The 13573-nt window shown below is 40.7% G+C and overlaps 1 protein-coding gene across 13 annotated transcripts in view; it reads right to left on the reverse strand.

Moving 5' to 3' along the window:
* mmd (disintegrin and metalloproteinase domain-containing protein mind-meld) overlaps positions 1-13573 on the reverse strand; it is a 747894-nt gene that overhangs the window by 417616 nt on the left and 316705 nt on the right. For all 13 annotated transcript variants that reach the window (XR_011443137.1, XR_011443136.1, XM_070281095.1 and 10 more), the window contains exon 7: positions 8409-8465. Coding sequence is in view for 11 of the 13 variants with exons in the window: in XM_070281095.1 (XP_070137196.1) it covers positions 8409-8465 (57 nt within the window). In the remaining 2 variants the exon portion in view is untranslated. The remainder of the gene's footprint in view (positions 1-8408; positions 8466-13573) is intronic.

The following is a 13573-nucleotide window of genomic DNA, read 5'->3' on the forward strand; positions in this document are numbered from 1 at the left end:
ACTGCAATACGGCGCAGCAGAGAGGCATCCGTAGGATAACCGTCTTCGGCGTCTGAAGCTTTAATCTCAGAGCCCAGTACTTCCGTGATTTTGGTTACTGTTGCATGACGAACCCGTATAGGCACCACCGCACCACTCCAGTCCGAAATGGAGGTTAGTGATATTCCAATAGGCTCATATATGTTTGACCCAAAGATGCTGTTAATACATAGAATCAGCTTAGCTGTTACTGTATCTAATATTGGACGTAAATTTGGACTCTTATCTCAAAGAAAAAACATCGCAACGTTTAAGGATGGATAGGAACCGCATCATCAGTTTATACAAAGTGTGTACGTCAAGATTGCCCAGTTCTCGAATTTTTTCAAAAACCTCTGCAGGGTATAAACACAATTGTTCCTCACCAAATTCATCGTGGTGCATTCAGGTGGCAACACACATTGATCTTCTGTGTGGCTGCTGAGAAGCATCATAAGTGAAGAGCGTGTACAGGATGGATCCAAGAACGCTTCTTTGGGGAACTCCTGCATTAATTGGTGATTGAAACTTTTGGTGGTGGAGAAGTCCTCTTAGCCTGTGGGATGTCTGGAAGTGGAGTAACAACGTACTTTTTCCGTTGAAATCCATCTAAAACGAATTTTCCCACTCAATGCAGTTGATCGGGTGACCCTGGCTTTCCTTAAAACCAAATTGGAAAGATAAAATGGCTGCTTGTACATAAAAAATGAAAAGCAAGCGAAACAGGATTCATCTTTCTAAGATCTGGCCAAAGGCTGGGAGTAGACTGATTGGACCGTAGCTGTTGAGCTGAATCATGTAAATCATTTTCGTGAATCATGAAGACTTCATTTGATCCATTTTGATCCATTTTTATCCGTCTCCATCTCCATTTCGACGACTTTGGGAAATGACCAACCCTAAAAACAGAATTGTACAGCAGAACAAGGAACAGGATCACACGATGTTCACAGTCTCTGAAGCGTTACAGGACAAAGGGGTAACGAAGCAGTCTGAATGGGCTTGATGCGTTCTTCAAAATCTTAAGCAAATGCCTCTGCACGGTTCTGAGGTGTACGAGCCCATAAACCGTGTTTTTCCTGATTAGAAACTTGGGTTCTTCGTGTCCTTATTGGGAGTGGCTTCCTCTAGCTTATCGTCAATGGTACCTTGCCTGAATAACGTCAACATCTTTCGCACTCTGTTGATGAGCGTAGGCTCCTGCAGAGGCTGATGTCGGATGTGCATATATATTCATGTCTTATCATATGCTTCAGATCTATTACATTTTTTTTCTCTATGGGGATGTGAGTCATATCCCGCCTGTTGAATATCAATAGTAAGATGTAACTGGGGTCGGTGCTGGTTTATTTGCTGCTTTTGCTGATTATGCTGAGCAGAGTTAATTCTTTTGATCTGTTCTAGGTGAAAGTAGAGTAAGGCGATTACAGAGGCAATGATAGTAATGTACACTCTTCGGGAAAGAGTATTATTACAAAGAGAAAAGTCAAGGCGATGGTGTCGCAGAAATCCTTTCAGCAAAATAAATTGGTTTCTCATTGGCACAGGTCTTAAGTTTATAACCTCCATCAGTCCGTTGCCCCATAAGCGGTGTTTTATTAAAATCTCCAACAAGAAATTTTTCTTTTTCTTGACAGACGGACAACTGTCTAGGAGAGGGCTGGTGGAAGATAAACTGCGAAGTTTATCTAAAGACGCCTCAATCGAATGGGGCTGTCTTGAAGTTGAAGAGATGATCTAATCAGTACAGCGGCTTCTCCTCTGGAATGGGCACCAGGATAGTAAGCTCGTTAAAAGTTATATCCGGTAAAGCTGCAATACCTACTGGGCTGAAAAAGGGTTTCAAAGATGAGCATTATGTTAATTTCATGATTTATGAGGAAAAGCTCAAGTTCATCTTTGGGTGCCGAAATTTCCGAAAGTGCCGATCGTGAGAACTAGTGAGAATATTAAAATGAATGAATGAAATTCTGCCACCGCGGTTGATATGATCGCCATTGCTGACGAGAGCTGCTCTACAGTGCTGCGTAGGTCCATTAGAATTTCCATTATTCTGAATAAGTTCCCAGGATACTGATTTACAGTGGTATTTGAGAATGATGCCTTTGACGAATACCTTGTTTGGCACCGAGAGCCAAAAATTCTTCCTTAAAAGGGCATAGCATGCTAGGAGCTCTTTTAAGCGTAGTATGAAAGAAATGTGACTTTGTTCGGCCTGGGAAAATGATAATCCTGGTGTCACAATGTTTGTAGGAATGAAAGAGCTATTATGAGAGCGTAGCTGTGGATTTCTACCTTTTTCTGTGGATACACTCCAAATAGTAGAGAAACCGTTGGTTCCGTTGATAAGAGCTCGACAGGATTTGTCATAAGCTCCATGATTTTCGCCACAGCTAGCACAGAAAAAGGCATCTAAAACTGTCACTTTGTCTTTGGAGGAACCGAAGCCACGATAAATGACTATAGCTGTAGTATGGTTAAAACCAAAACAACTGAAGCACTGCCGGATACCACGACTGTTAGACTTCTGTTCAATCAGGACCTTCTGCCTGGTCCACAAAACTCACATTAGACCTAAAGATCTCTGAGGATTGCTCTTTGTTAAGTTTCGAGCTGACTTTTCGTTCTAGTGATTTGTTAACTTGCAATTGACTATAAGTAGTGTTCTTTTGGAGTATTACTAGCCAGATTTTTGAAAACGACTTTAAACATAGCGTCCTAATGCAGATAAAAATGCGTAAAGGCTATATTCAAATTGGTGAGAGCCTTGGTAATCGACCGGTGAGAATCAGAATCTTTGGGAAAGATCCTAACAGTCCCAGATCGAACAAGCTTAAGTTCGAATAAGTTTTCATCAAGTTGGTCAAACAGTGTTTGTTCTAACTCAAACATACTATTACCATTAGAAACAGTAAAAAGCCTGTTTAGAGAAGTTAAGATAAAAAAAAAAGCAGTTTTGAATTTCCTCATGAGTGACAGCATCTTGCTCTGTTCCTATTTAGGCGAACCGTAACCTTAAAAACCGTTGTAGGAAATACACCTCTCCATTCAAACAGGAGGGCGAGTTAATTAGTTAAGCTGGATGCAGCAGTAACTGATTGTTGAGATGAGTTCCATGAACCAGGTCCAGCACAACTAGGTAAGACATCTTAAGTAGCAAACGAGTCTTGGGGATTTTTTCAAGCTTATTTTAGGCCACTAATTTCTTCTGTAATATTTTTGGAACACCTTTAATAATAGAAAAAACAAATGGTTCTCTCTATTAAATCTTATATAATATATAAGATAACTTGGTAGTCGACGAAATTATGAGAGAAGTATGCATGGACAGACGCGGAATCACTTGGAACTTCACCCGACATCTAGAAGACTTGGATTACGCGAATCACATATGTCTCTTGGCTCACAAATTGGTAGACAATGTGATATATAATATATATACAATTTTCGTATCACAGTTTTTGTTACCATAATCCTCCGATACGGCTATACCGATTCAATTTTGTGAGCGTATTGAGTAGGTATGAGAATTCGCCAATATCTCTTTTTCATCCTCTTAAATTCTGTTCGACATACCAAAAATCGCATATAAAGTGAGTTACTACCTCATCACACAGACAAACTCATTTTAAATAAAATGAGTAACCATAGCATTTTAACTAAATTTAAACTGGGGCAAAAATCCTTCATCATTAGGTAAATACATTAATACATTATAAGTATTTTGTACAGTGAGCACTGCCAAGAAAACGCAAAAGGGGTGATTTGAGCCGTGATACAATTAGATCTCGAAACTTGCGAAATAGAGAATGCGAAAGAACCGAAGAACAATGTGTTAGTATAGCGCAATCGGGTAATCGAACTACCGAACTGAGCGGACGTGCTTTGTCCGAGCTCCGGGAAAACTTCACTTCGCTTATATTTTCGCCAATATAAGCGAAAAGACATTGAAATACAATTTATTCAAAGCGACAGACAAGCTTTTTATAACAGTTGTAATGTGCTAAACCAAAACTAGTGCATTGTTGATAAAAAAAAAAATACGTACCACGCAATGAGCTCATTGAGCAACGACCAAAAGAACGAGCGTAGAAGTTCAGTGAACCAAAGAAACGGCTTCTACTCTTACTTTTCAACCCGCGATACCGAAGTGGAAAAATCGGCGATTATAAGCAACTCGGCTTTACTGACCGCTGAAACCCAAAGGGCACAGTCTTGCTCACCCGCTCTGCTCACTCAGACTGGAATGGATCGCTACATCCAAATTAAGCGCAAGCTTAGCCCGCAGAGTAATCCGGCAGGCAACAAAACAAAAATTAACCGTGTCCTGAATAACGATAATGAACCAGACAGATCCACTACTAACAGATTTTCCCTACTGGCGGAGGCTGAGGAAAACCAACCAGCCCAAGACACCGCAAAAAAACCCAAGCCCCCTCCAATCTATATTAGGGAAAAAAGCTCGAGTGCCCTGGTCAACAAAATTGCGTCGTTGATCGGGAACGGTGACAACTTTCATGTTGTTCCGCTTATCAAAGGGAACATCCATGAAACAAAGGTGCAAACCAAGACTGAAGAGCACTTCCGAATAGTGTCAAAATATCTGGACACTGTACAGAAAAACTATTACACGTACCAGCTGAAAAGCAGTAAGGGCCTACAAGTGGTAGTAAAGGGAATAGAACCTGATGTTACCGCCGCGGAAATAAAAACCGCCCTTAAAGAAAAGGGCTTCGCCGCCAAGAATGTTATTAACATTCTAAATAAAGATAAAAAGCCACAACCCCTCTTCAAGGTCGAGCTCGAGCCAGAAAGCAGGTCGCTGAAGAAGAACGAAGTCCACCCAATCTACAACCTGCAATATCTTTTGCATCGGAAAATCACTGTTGAAGAGCCACATAAACGTAACGGTCCAGTGCAATGCACTAATTGTCAAGAGTATGGACACACAAGGTCTTACTGCACACTTCGGGCTGTCTGTGTAGTCTGCGGGGACGCCCACAAGTCCGCTTGCTGCACTACAAACAAGGACAGTACCGTGAAAAAATGTGGAAACTGCGGAGGCAGCCATACGGCAAACTATAGAGGATGTATTGTGTATAAGGAGTTAAAGAGTCGCATGCGTCAAGCGACCGCAACGCGCAACCAAAATCCACAGAATGCGTACGTTTCGTCAAAAACTACGCCAGACGTCTTCTTCGCCAAAGCTGCGAGATCCTCATTCGGTCCACTAAACACCACCAACGGCTTCTCCTATGCCGATGCTCTACGATCTGGAAGGGAAATTCCAATTCAGCCGAACTCTCAAAGCGCTCAACAGGCCCCAGAACAGCCACACAGCAAAACGGAAACTATGATGCTTACCCTCCAACAAAGTATGATGGAGCTTATGTCATTCATGAAAACGACCATGCAAACGCTTGTTCAAAACCAGAACATGGTGATACAGCTGCTCGTAGCACAACAGTCCAAATAATCTATGCAGGCGCTACGAATATCAATGTGGAACGCTAATGGTGTCTCACGGCATAAACTAGAATTGTCACAATTCTTGACCGAAAACCATATTGACGTTATGCTACTGGTGGAAACGCATCTTACAAGCAAATACAACTTTCATATAAGAGGCTACACAATCTACCGCACAGATCATCCAGATGGGAAAGCCCACGGCGGAACTGGAGTTCTAATCAGAGAACGAATTAAACACCATTTTCACAAAAGGTTTGCAACAAACTTCTTGCAGGCCACATCGATACAAATTCAGTCAAGCAACGGAATCCTTTCAATTGCTGCCGTTTACTGCCCTCCTCGCTTCTCAATCTCGGAAGGACAATTTATGGACTTCTACAATTCACTTGGGGATCGATTTATAGCCGCAGGAGACTACAACGCCAAACATACGCACTGGGGATCACGTCTCGTGACTCCCAATGGAAGACAATTGTACAATGCAATTATAAATGTGAAAAATAAACTGGACTACGTTTCCCCTGGAAGTCCCACATACTGGCCAACAGACTCACGAAAGCTCCCAGACCTTATTGATTTTGCAGTGACAAAAACATACCTCGCAATCTAATAAGTGCCAAAGCAGTCTCGGACTTATCATCAGACCACTCGCCTGTGCTTCTAACGCTTTTTCAAAGCCCAGAAATAACCGAACACCCCTTCAGCATGACAATGCGAAAACCGAATTGGCTTAAATACAAAAAGTACGTGAGTGCCCACATAGAACTCGCCCCGGAATTTAACATGGAATCGGACATCGACTACACTACGAGAGCCCTGGAAGAAGTACTCGTTGCGGCAGCTAAAATCTCTACTCCTCATAGGAAAGATGTAGACCGAAACAAACACTTCAAATCTAATCAGCAAATCGAACAGCTCGTGCGAGAAAAGAGGCGCACGCGTCGTGATTGGCAAAACAGCAGATCACCAGCTTCAAAACAACGCCTTAAGGAAGCAACCCGATCACTCGACCAGGCTCTTCACCAACAGGAAGAAAATGCACAGCTGAGGTACATCCAGAATCTCTCGCCAACAAGCACAAAGTACCCCCTGTGGAGGGCCCACCCAAATCTTAGTGCCCCAATTGAAACGACCTCCCCGATAAGAAACTCTTCGGGATGCTGGGCTCGCAGCGACGAAGACCGAGCTGAAACATTCGCCACACATCTCCAAAGTGTCTTCCAGCCAAACCCAGCCTCAAATTCATTCCTCCTGCCAGAAATTCAGCCAGAGTCCTCCCCTCAGCCAGCCGCACCTCCATTCCGGCCGAACGAAATCGAAAAAGTCATAAAAGAGCTAAATCCAAAAAAGGCTCCCGGTGGTGACCTATTGACCCCAAAGATGCTGATCGAACTTCCAAAATGCGCTATAGAGGTCGTCTGCAAACTATTTAATGGAATCATTAATCTTGGCTATTTCCCAAAAAAGTGGAAGAAATCCATTATTATAATGATACCGAAGCCTGGAAAAGACCACACAATTCCGTCATCATACAGACCAATTAGCCTTCTATCTTGTTTGTCTTAACTGTTTGAAAAATGCTTGTTAACTCGCATAATACCACATCTGGAAGCTTGCAATATCATCCCGGCACACCAATTTGGCTTTCGAAGAAACCATGGAACCATCGAACAAGTGAACAGATTAACGTCCGAAATACGCTCAGCCTTCGAACAACTGCAGCGCTATTTTCCTCGACGTATCTCAAGCTTTCGACCGAGTTTGGCTCATCGGACTCATGCACAAAATTAAAACGTATTTGCCAACAGACACCCACAAGCTACTGGAATCATACCTCTTCAATAGGGTATTCTCAGTGAGATGCAACGCAGCTACTTCGGGCGACTACACCATCGAAGCTGGAGTTCCACAGGGAAGCGCACTCGGGCCGTGTCTATATGTTTTGTATACTGCGGATATTCCTACGAGCGCACAACTAACAACGTCAACGTTCGCCGATGATACCGCTATTCTTAGTCGCTCCAGATGCCCAACGCAGGCAACAACCCAACTGGCTAATCATCTCACAATAGTGGAAAGGTGGCTGTCCGACTGGCGCATTAAAATAAACGAACAAAAGTGTAAACATATAACGTTTACGCTTAATAGACAAACATGCCCTCCGCTTTTACTAAACGGTATGCAGATCCCTCAAGCTAACGACGTAACGTACCTTGGCGTTCACCTTGATAGACGACTTACCTGGCGTAAGCACATCGAATGCAAAAAGATGCATCTAAAACTGAAAGCCAGCAGCATCCACTGGATCATAAACTCACGATCGCCACTGTGCCTGGACTACAAGTTACTACTGTACAATTCAGTCCTAAAGCCAATCTGGACGTATGGCTCCCAGCTGTGGGGGAACGCGAGCAGCATCAACATAGACATCATACATCTATGTATCATCATTTTTATTTCATCATTTTTAGGGCCGTCTAACAATCAAAAATCCTGAGAACTATCACAGGGGCACCTTGGTATGTTCGCAACGAAAACATCCACCGGGATCTGGGCATCCTCGCAGTGAAAGACGAAATCCAGAAGCAAAAAGAGTCATACAAAGAAAAACTGTCTTCGCACCCAAATTTTCTCGCTCGGGGATTGACTCGGGTTTCTAGCGTATCCCGCCTTAGACGCAACGACCTCCCAACCCAGCAATCGATTTTTAGGGCCGTCTAACTCCGTATCAGTCAATATGACTGTAAGTTAAGTTAAAAATATAAGATTTGATACACCTCTTGTTAGTCTCGCAAAGAGAAGATTCAAGAAATAAAAGCAACGTTCAAAAAACAAGTAAAAATATAAGTAAAAATAAAGTGATTTATTTAACGTAGAAGATATTTATGGGTATCTTTTAAAAAGGTTCCTCAACATACCTTGGTTCTCCCTCTATTGAAACCACTCTCTTCGTGAGGTCGCGGTCTTTGTCCAGGCTGTAAATAAAAACAAAGAGTAAATAAAATTCAAATCTTTTCATTAAGCGAGGTTAAATATGTCATTGTTAATTTAACTAGTGGAAAAGTCGATATTTTAATGTAGATTTTTAAAATTATATCATCGTAAGAAAAGTATAGGAATCATAAAGAACAATAAAGGAATGCTAACTTCGGTTGGAGCCGAGGTTGATATACCCTTGCAGGATAAAATTGACCGGTTCTTATGGAAATATCAAAATATAACCAATTTATTACATCATCAATATAAAACAAGAAAGGAAAGCTAACTTCGGGCGGAGCCGAAGTTTATATACCCTTGCAGTTAAAACCGGATATATATCGCAAACATCGGATATAGTTGGCCGATCCTTATGGAAATAGGAAAATATAATCCAATTTATTACAATACAAAATCTAAAAAAAGTCCCAAACTTCTATCTTCAAAAATACGAAAGTTGATATTTCTACCAAATACCATTTCCGATCGTTCAGTTATATGGCAGCTATGGGATATAGTCGACCGATCCTAATGAAATTTGGTAGGTTGGGTCAACTGACCAAAAATAGAATCTGTATTAAATTCCAGCTTTCTATCTTCAAAAACACGAAAGTTGGGTCATTTCCGATCGTTCAGTTATATGGCAGCTATAGGATATAGTCGTCCGATCCTTATGAAATTTGGCATGTCGTATTGTTTTGCTAAAAATAGCTCTCGTGTCAAATTTGAACTCTCTAACTCTAAAAACACCAAAGTTATACCATTTCCGATCAATCAGTTATATGGCAGCTATAGGATATAGTCGGCCGATCCCGGTCGTTCCGACTTATATACTGCGTGCAAAGGAAAGAAGGGTGTGTGCAAAGTTTCAAGTCGATAGCTTTAAAACTGAGAGACTAGTTCGCGTAGAAACAGACAGACAGACGGACAGACGGACAGACGGACAGACGGACATGCTCATATCAACTCAGGAGGTGATCCTGATCAAGAATATATATACTTTATAGGGTCGGAGATGTCTCCTTCACTGCGTTGCACACTTTTGGACAAAATTATAATACCCTCTGCAAGGGTATAAAAAAGTCCCAAGCTTCGATCTTTTATTTAAAAAATACCAAAGTTGGTACCAATTTTTACCAAATACCATTTCCGATCGTTCAGTTATATGTCAGCTGAACGGCATATACAAGATATAGTCGAACGATCGTTATAAAATCTTATGGGCTGGATCAACTGAGCAAAAATAGAAATTTTACGAAGTTGCAACTTTCTGACCCAAAAAACGAAAGTTTGGTCATTTCCAATTGTTCAGTTATATTGCAGCTCGGTCGACTCGGTCGATTTTATCTTATATATGGCGTTGAGCTGCCATTTCGTTACAAATACTAATGCATTAAATTCACATCAATGTATTGAATGCCGACCACTGCCATAGAAGGAAGAAGATGGATGAAAAAGCAATAATGAGGTACATGGTGCGTTACGATGGTATTGAAAGATTTCACAAATATTTACTAGAGACGCATAAACTAGTTGAGTCAAAAGACGTTTAATTTAAAAAAAATTCAGTAATAAAGCATACATTTACCTTACCTAGATTCAGTATCCAAGGACGTCAAAAATTATATGACAGTAGAAAAAATTAGCATCAAAGAGAAGGCGAAGATACAACCGAAACGGTTGAAAAAAATGTTATAAATTCAGTAAAGGAATTGTTCAAATTTAGAAGAAATTTGGCAGCAGCCGAAAAATTGTGCTGCAGAGTCTAGAGGAAATGACCATGAAGCTATCGCACTAATATCCCAATGGAAGTATTGAGAAATACATAGCTTGTTTGATAATTAAAAGGCTCGACCAGGGACAAGAACTTGATTTCGATCAATGTTGAGCGTTTCATTCAAGAATGATATTTTTTTGGTTGATCTTGGCGACAAACTCGCATCAGCAACAGATACTCAAGACCTAGGCGAATTTTTATACGAGTTAAAATCAGAAATCAAAAACGCCACAATCAAAGCTGAGCGTTTCTTAGGACTGGAAATCAAGACAAAGGAAAACGGACTTCATTAGTCAAGAGCAGTCAAAAAGAATATGACGAAAGGATTTTGGAGCGATTCGAGCTCGCTGTTTCAACCTCACTTGTTAAGAATACAGAACGTTGGCAGCAGGGAAAGTTGACGGGTTGACTCCAGAAGTTGAAAGTTGACTCCGAGAAAAACGGAGTTGACGGGTTTTCCTTATCGTCATTTGAGCTGTCATTAGAGGTGCGAAAACATCGATGAAAACATCGACGCACCGATGTTTTTCAAATTTTCAAAAACATCGATGTATCTCTTTGAACATCGGTGTTTCTGTAACGTCACTTTCAAGCGGAAATCCTAAGGAGAAGTACATTTGTGCGAGTCAGAAAGGGCCTTTAGAAAATCTGGGCAAATAATTTTTGACCGCAGGACTTGCCTGAAGCCCGATATTGTTGATACACTTATGTTTATTAACAAAAACCACAATTGTTTGACTGTTGACCATTCACCAATGTCCATTTTTAAGATTGTTTTGATCTCTAATTATTTGTATTTTAAGTTAGTGCGTGAAGCACAATACATATTTTGTTTTTTATTTTTCATACAACCATGAGTGTGTATTTCAATCATTTTAAAAATTTTTACCTACATTTTTAAAAACATCGATGATTAAAAACATCGATGTGTCCAAACATAGGTTTTTGGTTACATTTCCGGAACAGTTCATGTTAAATCATTGACATAATTAATGACGTTCCAAAAATGCTGCTATATGAAGTTGGCATGAATTTTTTATCAAAGGACCGCGAATATAGCCATCAAACAATGTGTTCTGCTGTGTTCTCGTTTAGTTCTATTTTAGACTGCTTTTTTGTATGCGAAGCTTACTGAGTTGCCAGATTCTTTAAGTACAACATAGGTGTATAGAAGGGAGGAATACAAAACAGACGTGAGATTGACAATATATAACACATCTCCTCCTTTAATTAAGAACGAATAGGATTTGTAGGTTTTCGGAAATCCTTGGGCTTCAAACGATCTACTTTATGGCGAACACGACTACTTTGGCGAACTGGTATGACGGATGAAAGTCGTGCTGGTTGTTTTTGCCTTGGTTTTTGGTTCGATGATGTGGAGCTCTCGGGTGGCTCAGGTTCAGAATGACGTCGCTGAACGGTTGACGGAGTTACCGGTTCATCTGCTTGTTGTTGTAGTGGTTGATCTTGTTGTTGTAGTGGTTGATTTTTTCGATGGTGCTGCTTGCTGGGAACTTCGGTTTTATCTGGTTGAAATGGCGCTTGATATAACCATTTGTGGTGCGAACCATGAAAAGCATTTTTCCAATTGGACGGTCAATAGAGCCTTCAATCCACTCCCCTGTCCCACTTTCTCCCCTTGCATAATTACGAGCGTAGACTATTTGATTTGGGACGTACTTGGTCACCGATTGCTTGCCGTCGACAAGCAGCTCGAAAAGTTGACTTAGGACTTTGAGGTTTTTCTTGACTGAGAATTTGAACGTCTGAACGAAACGCTCTGCTAATCCATTGGATGCTGGGTGGAACAGTGCTGTGGTTATGTGTTTTATTCCATGACGTTTGCAGAATTCCTCAAAGGCGTCAGCAGAAAGCTGCGGACCGTTGTCGCTGACCATGGTTTTTGAATATCCTTTGATGGCGAATATCGATGATAGTGCAGCGATCGTGTTAACCGGTTGTAGTGGACGCCATTTGAACTACAAATGGGAACTGCTAGTAAGTGTCTACACAGATTAGCCACATGGAATCGAATATTGGGCCGGCGAAGTCGATATGGATTCGCTCCCACGCTGTTGTTGCTGCCGGCCAACTTTGGTACTTTTTTGGAGGAGCAGGATTGTTGCACTGGCAGATGCTGCATGACTGAGTAAGGCCATGAGAATGATGGCCCAGCGCTGTAGCCTGTTTGACGTCATTAAAGTGTAACGGATCTACTAACAGGCTCCGGCCGTGCTCAGGGAAAGTGGGAGTGGTTCTTGTACCTTCAGTAGGGACATGGTCGTCACGCGAATCGTCGTAGATCGAATCGTAGAAAAGGGACTGGGAGAAGGATTCCCAAATAGCATTGTGAGGGGGATAACAAAAAAAAGATTCCTTGGCCAAGAGATTTGTTCGAGGTGGCTAAATGTTGTTGAACTACATAGGTGGCGAGATTCTTCCGGTGCCCAAACAAAAGATCTAGTACAAATTCATTTTAGTTAACGTTATAATTCATGTAAATCTCATATAAAAATAATTAACATAATTAAGTGTTCATGTTTTACAGGAAGGTGGTTTTCATTAACCATAAGAATAAAAAAAGATATCCAAATTATAATAATTCAAGGGTGATGCTTAAAGATAATAATTCAAATTTGGTGCTTAAGTATAAGAATAATAATCGCTTAAGAATAATAATTTAGGAAGTATTAAAATTTTTATTTGATATTAAATGACAGTATTAAATGATTCAAAAATTGATAATTTTAATTTTAATTGAATTTGCTTAGAAATAATAATTCAAGGCGTATTCAACAAACGGTATAAAAATTTATAATTATGGATTTTTAAGTTTTTTTTTCTTTTTCATTTGCTAAACTATTTGTTAGGGTATTTGAATTTCATGGTTTCTTTGTTTCTTGTATTTGTTCATGGTTTCATGGTACAAATATTGGTGTAAACGTTTCACTCCGAATATTATAGAACGTCCCTCTTTTTCGGTTTGGCTGTTAACCTGAGTTAACCTGATGCTTGTCAAGCGTTTTGGATGCGAAAACAATAGGCCTCTTCTTGCCATCTTGTTTGGTATGCGAAAGGACTACACAAATACCAAAATATGATGCATCCGTCGCTAGGACTAGTGGTAGGTTTTCATCGAAATGAGCTAGCTGAGTCGTGTTGATAAAATGGGACTTCAGGGCTGTAGTTCTTGTTGTTGTTGCGGCCCGAAAAGGAATGCTTCATTTTTTCTACAAAGTTGGTTCAAAGAAGCGGCCAACTGAGAATAGTTTGGTGTAAAGTTGCGATAGTAATTAACTTTACCCATGAATGCTTCTAATTGCTGCAGAT

The sequence above is a fragment of the Drosophila bipectinata genome, chromosome XL (genome assembly GCF_030179905.1).
Source record: "Drosophila bipectinata strain 14024-0381.07 chromosome XL, DbipHiC1v2, whole genome shotgun sequence".
NCBI classification, from domain to species: Eukaryota; Metazoa; Arthropoda; class Insecta; order Diptera; family Drosophilidae; genus Drosophila; species Drosophila bipectinata.